Source organism: Cheilinus undulatus, linkage group 17 (genome assembly GCF_018320785.1).
Source record: "Cheilinus undulatus linkage group 17, ASM1832078v1, whole genome shotgun sequence".
Taxonomy (NCBI): domain Eukaryota; kingdom Metazoa; phylum Chordata; class Actinopteri; order Labriformes; family Labridae; genus Cheilinus; species Cheilinus undulatus.
The window spans coordinates 32,368,766-32,381,975 of NC_054881.1; the positions used below are offsets into that span (position 1 = coordinate 32,368,766).

Genomic DNA, 13,210 nt, shown 5'->3' on the forward strand with positions numbered 1-13,210 from the left:
TTTCTACCCACTTTAACAACCGTCCCAGTTCACAAATAGCAGTTTTAACTCCCCTGATTAGCACTGACATCTGCAGCCTTTCATCTCTCCCTCCATCTTGTTTTTTTAATCAGATTAACCCAAACGGGCATCCTTTAATGGCCTCTTTTTTAGGAAAGCTGAAAGAGGAGAGATAATTAAAATAATTAAACCGCTGGGACCGGTCTGTGCACGCTCATCTCCCGCTCTTTTCTTTTCTTCTCGCCTGCAAGTTTTGATTCTGCCTTGCGTACTGATTCAAGAAGCACAGAGAGGAAAAGACTCATCATCCTCACTTAACTGCATTAAGTTGACTCTCGGAGGTCCAATTTTTCCCTCCAAAACCAACAGCCAATGTAGGATGTGAACTTTAGGTGCATGTCAGCTATCTAAATGTGAAAGTCGAGGGGGGAGGGCACGATTCTAAACAGCCTTTATGGGGCATATTTATTTAGTCAGCTAGCGTATTTTGCATAAGGCCGAAGATAAAAAAGGGGGAAAAAGTATCCTCTTTAATGATTATTTATTCATGGACTTTTAAGCTTTTAATGAGGACAAATGAAGCCGTTTTCCACAGTGTCAGTATGTAGTATGCTTACCAAAAATATTCTTGTTTAGCATTTTCTTTTGCACTGTGTGTCCGTGAGGAATAAACACTAACATTTAAATATAACTAGGAAGTTGGAGGGAGACTTTTAAGCAATCACTTTATCTTGATCTTGTATGAATATAAAATTTCCCACAAGTTTTAACAGATTCTGAAATGATGATTCATTAATTTTCAATTATTTAGTTATTTAATATTTACTGATTAAATGTGATTTTTGAGCACTGCATAGAGAAGCTCGAAAAAATACCAATGCTTTTATTAAGTATTTTTTTAAACTTCAACTTTATCAATGACCTGCTGAACTGCACATATATTGAATATGATAATTTATATCAATTATTCACTATTGTGTGATTAATTCTCATTCATAATAACACATGTGATACGTTTGTACTTTCTAACATCTACGAAGACGAGCAGAGAAAAAAGAAGAATGCTATACCGCACAGTCTGAGTTATATTTTACATTATAGGTGTACATATCTTGAATATTATAATAACACATCTTCAGATGAATTCAAACTTTACTTCCTGTCAAAAAGAATCTAATGAATTCTTGCATGAGGATTTTACCGAGATCAAGAGCACCGACATCCTCCTCGGAGTGCAGCCCCAACTTTACACAAGCTCCGATGTCTTTTTCCCCCTTCATACACTTTCACTTCATTCAGATCATTTTCACAGGGATTCATTTCAAGTTGGCACAAAAAAAGAGAAAGAATCCCTTTGCTGGAAATACTTAAGATTTATGTTTAAATTTTTCATGGAATCTTTGAGAACATTGAGGAGCAATTTCACATTTGCACTGACATCTAATTTCTCAAGTACAGTCTGAAAGCACAAATTGCCAAGGATTCCCTATGTGCCCAATTATCCTGCATCAATTTCCTTGACCCTGCGGAGTGCTGGTAAATTAATCATAACACTTTTTTTTTTTTTTTTTGGACTCTCTCTCTCGTGAAATACATATGCACACGTTTGATAAACTAATCATACTTGGTTGGTTATACTCACAAAAAATGATTCGATCCTGGAAGCAAGATGAGAGTTAACAGCAAAGCCCAGGGAATTGGGACCTGATAAAACACACACAGTCATATATGTACAGAAACAAACGACACAGAAGATACAAACACAAAATGACTGGACACTGTCAGTGAACACAGTGTTTAGTATCAAAATATTGTTTCTCTTCTATGCAGATCTATGTAAAAGAAATCCCACTAAATATTGTACTGGAAATATAAAAATTAATTGTATGATTAAATGTGGACAAACTTTTGTTATATCATCTGCAGTCTTTTCAATAGGTTTTGTTTCCCCCCCAAGGTTGTTGATACAAAGGCTTCCTCCAATAGTGGCCAAAAATGAATTCAAAATAAAGAAAAATACCTTTCTTTAAAAAACATTGCAGCAGTTACATCAATTCACTCAATTCTGCTGCCATATATTGACCTTAACAGCCTAAGCATCCATATCACCCTCAATCATGGACTGTGCAATATGATATTTACAAGATTGCATTACCTGTTGATCCAAACATGATTGCAGAGGCCTGTTTTTTGGAGCAACAGTGTCCTCTGGTGGAAAAGAAATAACATAATAAGTCAATATTTCAGTAAGAGAGGGATGCATGCAGATGTTCAATATGACTGATGGACTCATTTGTTTATCTTTGTAACATACGCAGTGAACCTTCTTGAAAGTTTAAACGACACATATTTTGGTTATAACATGACCCTGAGAGAAAACACTGTACAGCTGAAATTCTGCATTTTGTGCCACAATATTAAAACAATGGTAAAGCTCCAGTCAAACTAATGAAGGCAATATTTTGCTTATGGCCTCCAAGATACAGAAACAGTTCTACAACACACAATAAAAACTAATGGCTCTATTCACTCATAACTGGTTATTTAAGAAGAAAATACAGCCTTAGACCTACCTGTAAATGAAATTTCTGATTTGTGTGATTTTTAGACGGCTGTCTAAAACTGTCTCTTGCCTGCAGGCTTCAACTCGTACACTTAAGCTAACGTTAGCATTTTTGATGTAGCATTGAAGAACAATTGGACTTATTTTTGTTTTTCCTGCATAAAGACCCTTCCTTTTCAAATGTAATTGCTTTTTCTTCCAGGGGTTTGTGGGGAAAACTAAAGACGACCATTGTATTTGTCAATAAAATTAAAAAAAACCTGCAAGCCTAAGTACAGTTAGCTTAGCTTGTGTTAGTTTAATATGGCACAGCTAATGTTACGCACATGACGCAGCATCTGCTACTAGCGTACATAACAGCAACAGCTAACCACTGGATTAAGTTAGGCTAACTGTTAAGTGGAGATGGGATTTATGGCTCTTTGAAGGGAGCCGGATCTTGTGGATCCTTTCAAAGAGCCGTTTAAAAAAACTGGCTTATTTTATATTTTATTATTTAAGAAGATAGCCAGAGGATACTCATGTTATCCAAGAAATAATCACTGGAAGGAATGATAGGGGACAGTTTGGGTCGAATATATATACTCTATTGTTGTTAAATTCCCTCAAAACATCTTTAAGAAATTTAGTAAACAAGAAAAAAATATAGATACCACATACTGCGTAGTTCTGTACTGTTAGTACTGAATGCATATATGCAATACACCTGAGTGATTTTAGTGCAATTTTTAGGGAAAACATTTCACACAAGAATATTTTGATAGAAAAACTCCATACTTTTAAAAAACAATATTTCAAGTGTTAGAAAAATTGATAAGACTATAATAAATGAAAGAAAAATGTACATGCAGCCTACTAGTACTACTAGTATTTACACTGCAATGGACTGGTGACCTGTTGGAGTGCATATAGCTGCCTTGTAAAAAAGTAAAACCCTGCAGAGGACTCCTGAACCGTCCTTGGGTGTATAGTCTTCTCACTCTGTGGAGTAACAAAGGAGGAGCGTGTGTGTGCATCAGTGTGAAACATAGGGATAAAAAAAATGAACAGCTCACAACTGTGAATCAGTTTCCATTGTTCATGTTAAAGAGTCGTTCGAAAGATTTAGATCATTCATGAATGTCACCTCTCTACTGTTAACATAGACATAATATAGTATGTATATAATGTCTATGACTGTCAACGTTAAGCGAAGGCCTCATGTTCATCAACTGCCGACATTAAAGTTTAAGCTAACAAAGACAACAAATTCAGCGATAATTTATTAAATATAATATATAATATAAATAATAATAATAATAATAACTAAAATAAAAATATGAAAATTTTTCAAAATAGGCTACTTTACAAGAAGTAATTGACTTCAGAAAATGCATTCTCGATTTCTTTACTTTTAAAATTCAAATTTTACCAACACACACCTGGGACAAGCAGCATTTGCTTTTTGTTGTTTTGAAACTAATGGTTTTGTATTCAGATGCCCAGAGCAATTTAGAATTAATACTATTTAAAGCTTGAATAATAAACAATTAAAACAAGTATGTGCCCTGCTTTCACTCAAAGTCCATACCTTTGGATATCATTAAAACACATTTGGGCATGTATAATCACATATGTGAGAAAGACTTAATTATATTATCATAAATGCAGTGCTAATATTTGAGAAATACTTGACAAAATACAGTGCATTCAAAAAGTATTCAGACCCCTCTCCTCTTTTAGTTTGTTATGATGCAACCAATGCTACAGTCATTTAAATTAATTTCTATTCCCATTAATCTCAACTCAGTAATCCATAATGAAAAGTGAAAACAGAATTATAGAAAGTTTTTCAAACCCTTTGCAATGATTGAAATTTAGCTTAGATGTCTCTGAATAACCTAGTTCTTAACTGAGATGTTTCTACACCTTGAGTGGAGTCCACCTGTAGTAAATTAAATTAATTGGACATGATTTGGAAAGGCACACATCTCTATAGAAGGTCTTATAGCTGCCACTGCATATCAGAGCAAAAACCAAGCCATGAGGTCAAAGGAACTGCCTGCAGAGCTGGTGTAGAAATATCTCAGAACAGATCAGAGAAGCTGAGGAACCTGAGCTAAATTTCAAGTGTTTTTGCAAAAGATCTGAATATGTATGTCAATGTGATAATGCAGTTTTTTGTTTTTCATAAGTTTTCAAACATTTTAAAAATTCTGTTTCACTTTGTCATTACAAGGTACTGAGTGTAGATTAACGAAAAAGATACATTTAATCTACTGGAGCACCAGGCTGCAACATAAAATGCACTGTACATAACACCTAAGCCTTGCAATTGTTTGTGTCTAATTTTCTTTTGTATTTCACTTTCCATAAAAGTGAAAAACCAGCATTGACTTTGCTTTGAAACCAAAGATTCATCCTGCTATGGTGTAAGATGTGAAAAGCAGGATACTCTATTTTGTTAAAAAGATGGAACAAGGGGATTCTTGACAGCTTTCCTTGAAAAATTACTTAATAGATCATTGAATACAGTTACTAAGTTGATCATTAATTATCCTTACCAACCCCTCAATTCCGTGCTTTTATGCCAAAAGGGGCCCTTACATCAGAGCTGATTGCCCAACAGAATCATCTTAGACACCATTTGACATTTTCCTCTGTTCATCTGTTTTCTGTTGAGCTGTGAAACAACAGCACAGTTTAAGAGAATGGACTGGCTCTTCAATCTGCAAACACCTGAAAGTGTCGAGTCCCAAAAACAAACTCGTAATGACAAAACACCAGGATGCTTCATTTCCACGGAGGTACAAACCAAACAGGGGGAGGTTAAATTCAGCAATAAGAGAAGCCAAACTCAGCATTGTAGTGCAAAACATTGAAGACGATCTTTATTGTTCACAGTTAAACACAAGCCACTGCTTTAAGAACTTCCTTTTTTGCCGTATTGTCCCAGATTCTCCCGCTCCGGTCAGAGTCCTGGTTTCTTCACTTTGTGCTGATTGTACCTTCTGTCTTGGTTTGCTGTAGTTACTACGGTTGGCATTTAAGTGGATTGTTGAACATGCTTTAGATAGCGAGGCAAAAGAAAGTGACAGCAGGAGTTCCCAGTGGACAACAGGATTTAAAACTCTTCCAGAACCGGAGGAAACTTCTAATACTAAAGAGAAATGAAGTAACTCCAAGTTTATTGGACCTGCAGAATGGGAGCCAGGTTGGATAAGATGTTTTTGTTTTTTTATTTCTTTTTGGAGTCAGAAACATAAATTTTCACTTCAAAAAGATCAGCTGGTCCTCACTTGCACTGTCCGATTTAAATTTGTACTTTTGAGTGCCCTTCATGGCCAAATAAATAAAAAGTAAAAAGGTAAGACGGATATGTTGAATTATTAAAAAATGCATAATATTTCATCATTTCCAAATTTGAAAAACTCCCATAATTTAGTCTTTGCCTAAATGCAAGAATCCATTCACACATTCACACAACACATTCTCCTCCTGGACAAAAAAGTCAATGGAGTTTCTTTATGGAAATGTTAGTGAAGTCCAGTAATGGTAAGTTCAACTTCCAGAAGAAACCAAACGTCTCCACGTACCAATCACCTCCATTGATGTAACACTTGCTCCACATGTACTCTGATAACTCAAACATACTTCAGTCCACTTTCAATGCTTTAGCATGCCTTACAGTAATTTAGATATATGTAACGTGTCTTGCTTTTTAGGTAATATCTGGTGCAACTGAAAGTGGTAGTTTTTACATTTAAAGGGCCAGTTCACTCAAATAATAAAAACAACCTTCTTTTTTTCAGCTCCAGGTGTATCACTCAGAGTTTAGGTCTAAGGTGTCCAGGTTTTGAGATATTTCTTTCTGAGATTCCTGCCAACACAGCCACTCAAATAGAAACCTTAATCAGGGATCTTACATTTTCAGAGACTTTTAAACATTTAAACAGCAAGTTTGAGCCCAATTTACATTTAGCATTAACATCTGTGCTGAACAACACCAAGACAACTGCCTTTTAGCACACGTGTTCACACTAAATTAACATGAACTTACTAGCTTGCCTCTTACGCAAATAAAAGCCCAGACATCATTTCCATTCCATTTTATACTGGTGCTGGCCGTTTGGTCGCCAGTAAGCAAAATTGTGACCAACTTACATCTGCCCAGCCTCACTGTTCACTTTTTGTCTTAAATTGAGTCAACATTTTAACCTGACAAGCACACCTACAAGGTTTACTTGCTAAATAGTAAATCACAGTTTCCTTAGATGCATGTTGATGACAAAACAAGGGAGAAAAGCTGTAACATGATTGACTACCAGCGTCTTCCACTGGCAATAAAAAGGAGGGAATTATCCACAAGCTCTGAGGCTAGTGGTATCTTTTTAACAGCTTTTCTCCTCTATTTCTTCATGAACATACTTGTAAAGGAAACAGAGCAAATGAACCTTGGGGGGCACTGTTATATGGAAAAGACAACTCACTTCAAAGTAAAGAGTGACCAACAAGGTTGGACAGATGCAAGAAAGTCATGCTTTTGCTTACTAGCCTACTACTGCAGATTACATCAATTGACAGAGTGGTCTTTAATGCATGGAAGTAAGTGTGAACGTCTATCCTTCCAAGCCAGTCTGGATGAAAGCTGTGTGCAGCCTCAGCTACTGAATATCAACTCAATATCAAGTACACATTTACACCTAACTTTAAGTATTGCAACTTGGTGGTCTTTTACCCAGCACTGATGTTGATGCAAAGAGTAAATGGGGTTTTAGTCTTATAATAATCTCCATCACTCTAGAAAGCAGTGTTAATTTTGACAAATATTTTTAAATTTAGCCTTAAATCCACAACACATCAGTGCCGTCTGGAATAAGTCAAAACAATCACCCCTCTTATTTTACATGAACAAAGCCACACCAGCGGTAGCCAGACGTCTGTGGACACACCAAGGCCACTGCTTTATTTAGGACCCAAGTGTTTCCCCAAGAGAACAGCTGTTTTGTCCATCTTGGCTGCTGTAGTAGCAGCTCTGGTTGAAGTGCTTTAGGGCACAGAAAAAGAAATGTAGTGCCATTTTTTTTGTTTGAGATGTAGAATAAACAGGAGGCCTCAGCTGCTGAAACACTGCAGTTCCAGTTGTATTTTCACTCACCCAGTGAGGCTGGGAGGTGATTCCCAAGTGGGCTCAAGGCTCTGGTATCAAGCACCTGGCCCAGTAGTGGCTGGTGGGGAGTTAGACTGTTGACGTACTGCTGTCGCTGTGTTGGAGATAGCAATTAAGGCGCAACAAGATGTTTTGGGATTTATTCTATAGATTAAATGCCTTTGAGTTTTAGTTAAATTTTAGTCATTTCTACTTTTTATGGTTTTAGTCAAAAAAGAAAAGGAAAAAAAATGTAGTCCACCTTTCGTCATTAAAAGTCCTCACATTTTAGTCTGTATTATTGGTCTAGACATTTATTCTCTTGCTTGAATCTGGTGCCACAATATCACTAGTCTTGTTTATGCATGCTGCAAAACCAGAGACCCCTGCTTTCTACAGCTGAGAGGCAGAGAGCAGCAGGCAGTTTTGACAATTAAACCCCACTATAGAAATATCATGGATTTTTGATTTCCTCACAAAAACAAAATTAGAGTTTTAGTCATCACAGATCTGTTTTTAGCTCGACCTAGTCTAGGCTGTCTCATGGAAAAAAGAAGACATTTTTAGCCATAGTTTTAGTCGACAAAATTTGTATGGCTGAAAGCGTTTATCGGATTATTGATTATTTCTTCAGCTGAGAGGTGGGAGCCCCAGTTACTCTTTTTTTGTGCAGCCGTCAAACAAAATATCAGTGACACTTCTCACAATCTGGACAACTTACAGCTAAATAAAACAAGAAGGAAATTATTCATTTTAACGGGAACTGAACCTTTAAACATCACAGTATCACAGGTAAGTATTTGATACCTTCAGTCACTTCCTGTAAGCTTATCTTTGAGCATCATCGTCTTATAATCAGATTCATAAGTCATAGCATATTCACTGGTAACAACTCATCCAAATTGTTTCCCTGTAACCTTGTTGAAATTCTTCAGGGGAATGAATCAGTATTGGAAAAAAAGAGGAAAAATAATGAACAACACTAGGGGGAAATCCTGTTGTCCACTCAGAGGAATGGAACATATAACACTGAATCCAAAGAGTTGCTGACATGTTACTCTTTCTCTGATTTGTAGCTCTTCTCGTCATTAAACTTCAGTCTCTCAGTCTCAGCCCTGCACCCAGCCCAGTTCTGTGTCTTTAACTGTGCTCGTGATGTGTTTCATTATAGTCCATGATCTTTAGCTGCTGTTGCCGGGGACGACCTGACCCCGTGTGACCCCGCCCTGCACCTGGCCCTGCCCCTGCCTTCCTTCTAGGGCTCTCCTGGCTGGAGGCCCGCTGCTTAGGCTCAGAGTGGGGCTCCTTGGTGGGCACAGTGAGAGGGGTTGCTGGGGTAGGGGTGGGAGCAGGAGCTTGAAGAGGGGGCGGAGGCGGGACGGGGGAAGGTGCAGGACTGACAGGGGGGATATAGCCCGAGCAGGGCGGCTCCACGCAGAGCTCAGTTTTCAGGCCGTGTGCTAGGCCGGCCAGGCGCGGCGGTGGTTGCTCTTCATCACACTGGCTCTCGCTTTTGTTGCGGAACAGCTCCCGCGCCCTCATGCCCAGGAAGCTCTTGGCGCTGGGATAGGAGCCGACGGTAAGCGGCGCGTCAGAGGGGTGCTGGGGTGTTAGCGAGTTGTTGTGGGGACAGGATGGGGAGGGCTCCACCAGAAGGGGCGGGGCCAAGTCCTGGCTGCCATTGATGGAATTAGCTGTTGTCTTGGAAGAGTTGCTCGCCTTTGGTTGCCCTGGCGATAAAGTGCTGCCGTTGCCCCGAGGGGAATCGTGGGGTTGTCTACTGTCCACCTCCTCATTGGTGTGAGGTTTACTTGGTCCATCTGGCACCATGACACTGTGGAGGACAAAACAGGTCAGGAAAAACAAAACCACACACAAGCTCTAAAAGAGACTAACAGGTGAAGCTAGGCACTGTATCTACAGTTAGGTCTATTTTTATTTGGACAGTGGCACAGGTTTTGTCATTTTGCTTTTATTTACTAAAATGATGGATTTAAAATAAAATAATCAACATGTGACTTAAGTGTAGACTTTCTCCTTTAATTCAAGAGAGTACACAAAAAATATGGCATTTATTATTTAGGAATTACAGCCATTTTATTCAGAGTAACCCCATTATCCGGAGCTCAAAAGTAACTAGACAGTTAACTGACAAGCAGTTCAACTATCCAAACACTAAACTGGTAACTAAATTTTGTGCCACAGTGCGACAGAAACTAGATGACTTAAATTAAAAAAAGAAGAAATGACATTGATAGATGATAAAGGCCTGGTTTTAGAGCTATGAGCCTGACCTGGAGTCAGCACTAGTGTGTGGGTCAGCTCTGCCCCCTGGTGGTGAACTGGTTACTGTGCTGGCTGGAGCTTCCATCTCCACTCTGCTGTAAAGCTGCAGGAGTTCAGTCTGCAGCAGCTGAGTGATTCTTCTCTGCGCCTGATACCTGCTCTCTGAGGCCTGCAGCTCCGCCCTGCAGACACAGAGACAACATGGGGACAGGAAAAAGTCAAAGTTGCAAAGAGAAGATGAGAACAATTCAAAAAGGGCACATGAAAAACAAGCTATATCATGTCAGGAATAGAAAAGAGATAAAAGAAAGCACAAAGCCTGAAGTAAATTCAGTCACACTTTAAAACAACCACACAAAAGGTTCTTGACTCAGTTATTTTATGATCTTCTGATTTCAATTATTTTTTTAGTGTTTTGCCATAGCAGAGGGTAACACTCACCTTGCTTGGCATTTTACATCCTCAAGGAACTTCTTCTGCTCCACAATGAGGTGTTCTTTCTTGGTAAGGAGTGTTTCAAGTTCGGCCACTCTCTGCTGTGCTGCCTCCAGTTTTTGACCCTGAACCAGCAGGCTCTGTCTAAGTGTCTCCACTTCTTTACCGTAAGAAACTTTCAGCATCTGGGCTTCCTGCATGATTAGAGAACAGCAACAAAGAGTGGAAAAGAATAAGACATGTATGAAAGAGTGACAAAGAATTGAACAACAGATTAAGAAAGTTTTTTCTAAAAGTTTTTTAGTTACTACATTTTTTATAGCATTCATGTTAACCTGAGATTTTTTTCAGTCTATCAAGTTTTAGATTATTAAACCCTGCAAAGGAAAAAAGACATCCCTCTGTAGGTTATTAAAAATAAACATGCAAGAGAAGGCTGGAAAATGAACCTAGCTATGCATTACATATACGTATATTAACTAAGCCAAAATAAACCAAACGTTTCACAATGAAGCAACAGAAGGGCTGCTTTATAACCTCAAATAGCTACATCAAGATTTTTCAAAAGAAGAAGCAACATGTTTCATAAGTTTGGAAATAAATTATAAGATAAACAACATCAAAACAATAATTTGAAGTTGCTAAACATCCTTGTGATTATTGCTCAAAGAAAGGCTGCTATGTGAATTATTTCACATGTATTGTGTTTCACCTTTTCTTTATAAAAGGTTGAAAAATTGCAAAAATTTTGATTACATTGTGGAGGAATGCAATGTGATCTCAGGAAATTTAAGGAATGCTTAATATTTCCATAATCTATATCTGCCAATTAAAACAGCAAAATCATCCTAACCTACCTGGCCCTATATGAAAAAGTCATTGCCCCCTAAACCTAGTAACTGGTTGTGCCACCCTTGGCGGCAACACCTGCAAGCGTTTGCAATAACTGGAAATGAGTCTTTCAGATCACTGTGGAGGAATTTTGGCCCGCTTTTCTTTGCAGAATTGTTTTAATTCGGCCACACTGAGGTGTTTTCCAGCAATAACAGCCTGTTTAAAGTCATGCTATAGCATCTCAATTGGATTTAAGTCTGAGCTTTGGCTAGGCCACTCCAAAACCTTCATTTGTTTTTTGGTGGACTTGCTGGTGTGTTTTGGATCATGTTCCTGCTGCGTAACCCAAGTGTGCTTGAGCTTGAGGTCATGAACTGATGGATGGGCATCCTCCTTCAGGATTTTCTGGTAGAAAGCAGAATTCATGGTTCCATCAATTATGGCAAGTGGTCCAGATCCTGCAGCAGCAAAGCAGCTCCAGACTATCCCACTACCACCACCATCTTTGACTGTTGTCATGTTCATTTTTGAAATGCTGCATTATTTTTACCACCAGATATCACCTATAAAAAATACAACTCTTGTCTCATCAGTCCTCAGAATATTTTTCTTGGGGATCATCAAGATGGTTTTTGGTCAAAGTAAGACGAGCTATTGGGATTTTTTGGTCAGCAGTGGTTTGGCCTCAGAACTCCCCAATGGATGCCATTTTTGCCCAGTCTCTTTCTTGTTGTTGGATCATGAACTCTGACCATAACTGAGTCATGTGAGGCCTGGAGGTCTTAAGATGTTGTTCTGGGTTCTTTTGTGACCTGGATGAGTCGCTTATGTGCTCTTGGAGTCATTTTGGTAGGCTGGCAACTCCTGGGAAGGTTCATCACTGTTCCAAGTTTTCTCCATTTGTGGATAACGGCTCTCACCCTGGTTTGCTGGAGTCCCAAAGCCTAGAAATGGCTTTGTAACCCTTTCCAGACTGATAGATTTTAATAATTTTTTTTTAATCTGTTCTTGAATTTCTTCAGATTGCACCATGATGTGCTCCTTTTTGAAATCTTTTAGCCTATTTATCTTTGTCACACAGGTTCTATTTAAGGGATTTCTTGATTCAACAGGTCTGGCAGTAATGAGTTCTAAGCGTAGCTAGTAAAATTGGACTCACCTTTCCAAAAACTGTGGCTAATCACAATTAATTTCTGATTTAGCAAGGGGGGTAATTATTATTATTTCACATAGAGCTAGGGAAGTTAGTATGGCATTTTTCCCTTAGATTAGATTAGACTAGATTAAGTAATCATTTAAAAAACTCATTTTGTATTAACTCTGTAAATTTGCCCTCCCCCCACCCCCCAAGGAAGGGGGGAAATAATAGCATAAATATTCCTAAAAAGTGAATTCATAGCATGACATCAAAGTTGGGCACTTGGGAAATACTTTGAAAAATTAACTTTTCATATAGGGGCTGTTTACTTCATCCTCATCTGTACATAGAGACTTCTGTAAAGTAAATGTTTCTGAAAAAAGTGAAAATTCCACCATCTGCAATGGTCTGAAATTGTCTTAAATAAGTGCATCCCTTAAAAAAAGTGCTTTGTGTTAATAACATTTGGCATTTTTCAAGATAAATTATCAAAATAGTTGCTGATCTCTTCTCTAATAGCCACTTTTTAGCTTTAGGTAAGTATGTAAACGCTGTTATTTAATCAGTGAGTCTGGTGGATAAATTTTAGATTCAGGCCTGGTGACTTCAACAGGACACCTAGTCAAATGTAACATCTGTGAACCTGTTAAGCTAAGCTCAGGGTAAAACATTTTAATACACTTTAAAAGCATTGTTATTCAGTTAAAGATGCTGCTGTAGCAAAGCTGAAATATCTGAGCTGGATGGTTTGACCGTGCCCACCAAACCCAATTAGTCTCCCTTTTGTGCCTCAGTACGTTGCCTCTGCACTTTTCTCCACCTGTCA

The 13,210-nt window shown here is 38.2% G+C and overlaps 1 protein-coding gene across 1 annotated transcript in view; it reads right to left on the bottom strand.

Annotated features, from left to right (window-relative positions):
- Positions 1-5,405: 5,405 nt before the first annotated feature.
- The window catches only part of tsc1b (TSC complex subunit 1b), a 44,666-nt gene continuing 36,861 nt past the window's right edge, over positions 5,406-13,210 (bottom strand). The window contains exons 20-22 of the mRNA XM_041810653.1: positions 10,419-10,606; positions 9,986-10,159; positions 5,406-9,525 (exon numbers count right to left, since the gene is read on the bottom strand). Of these exons, the coding sequence (XP_041666587.1) occupies positions 8,832-9,525; positions 9,986-10,159; positions 10,419-10,606 (1,056 nt within the window). The 3' untranslated portion in view covers positions 5,406-8,831. The remainder of the gene's footprint in view (positions 9,526-9,985; positions 10,160-10,418; positions 10,607-13,210) is intronic.